At 69.8% G+C, this 311-nt stretch overlaps 1 protein-coding gene across 1 annotated transcript in view; it reads left to right on the top strand.

The window, feature by feature from the left end:
- ETH_00039505 (transcription factor S-II central domain-containing protein, putative) overlaps positions 1 to 311 on the top strand; it is a gene marked incomplete at both ends in the record, with an annotated part of 2,019 nt that overhangs the window by 646 nt on the left and 1,062 nt on the right. Inside the window, one exon of the mRNA XM_013375139.1 lies at positions 216 to 311. Coding sequence (XP_013230593.1) covers positions 216 to 311 — 96 coding nt within the window. The remainder of the gene's footprint in view (positions 1 to 215) is intronic.

Genomic DNA, 311 nt, shown 5'->3' with positions numbered 1-311 from the left:
CCCCCGCCGCGGCGGCAGCAGCAGCAGCAGCAGCAGCAGCGGGGGGCCCCGCGCCTTCTAGCTGCTTCAGGAAACACACTGCAGCAAGAAATCCAGACTGCCGCCTCTTTTGCTGCTGCCGCTGCAGACAAATCTTTGGGCCCCCAGATGACCGCCCCGCGCCCCCGTGGCGCCCGGGGCCGCAGCAGCTGCTGCTGCTGCAGCGCTTCCTGCAGCAGGAGCTCAGCAGCAGCAGCAGCAACGCGGGCGAGAGGGCCGTTTACGAGCTGCTGCAGCGCGAACTGGACGCCCAAAACGGAGGGGGGCCCCCG

The sequence above is a fragment of the Eimeria tenella genome, genomic scaffold, assembly GCF_000499545.2.
Source record: "Eimeria tenella Houghton genomic scaffold, Eth_scaff2551, whole genome shotgun sequence".
NCBI lineage: Eukaryota > Apicomplexa > Conoidasida > Eucoccidiorida > Eimeriidae > Eimeria > Eimeria tenella.
This window is presented reverse-complemented; position numbering and strand designations above follow the sequence as displayed.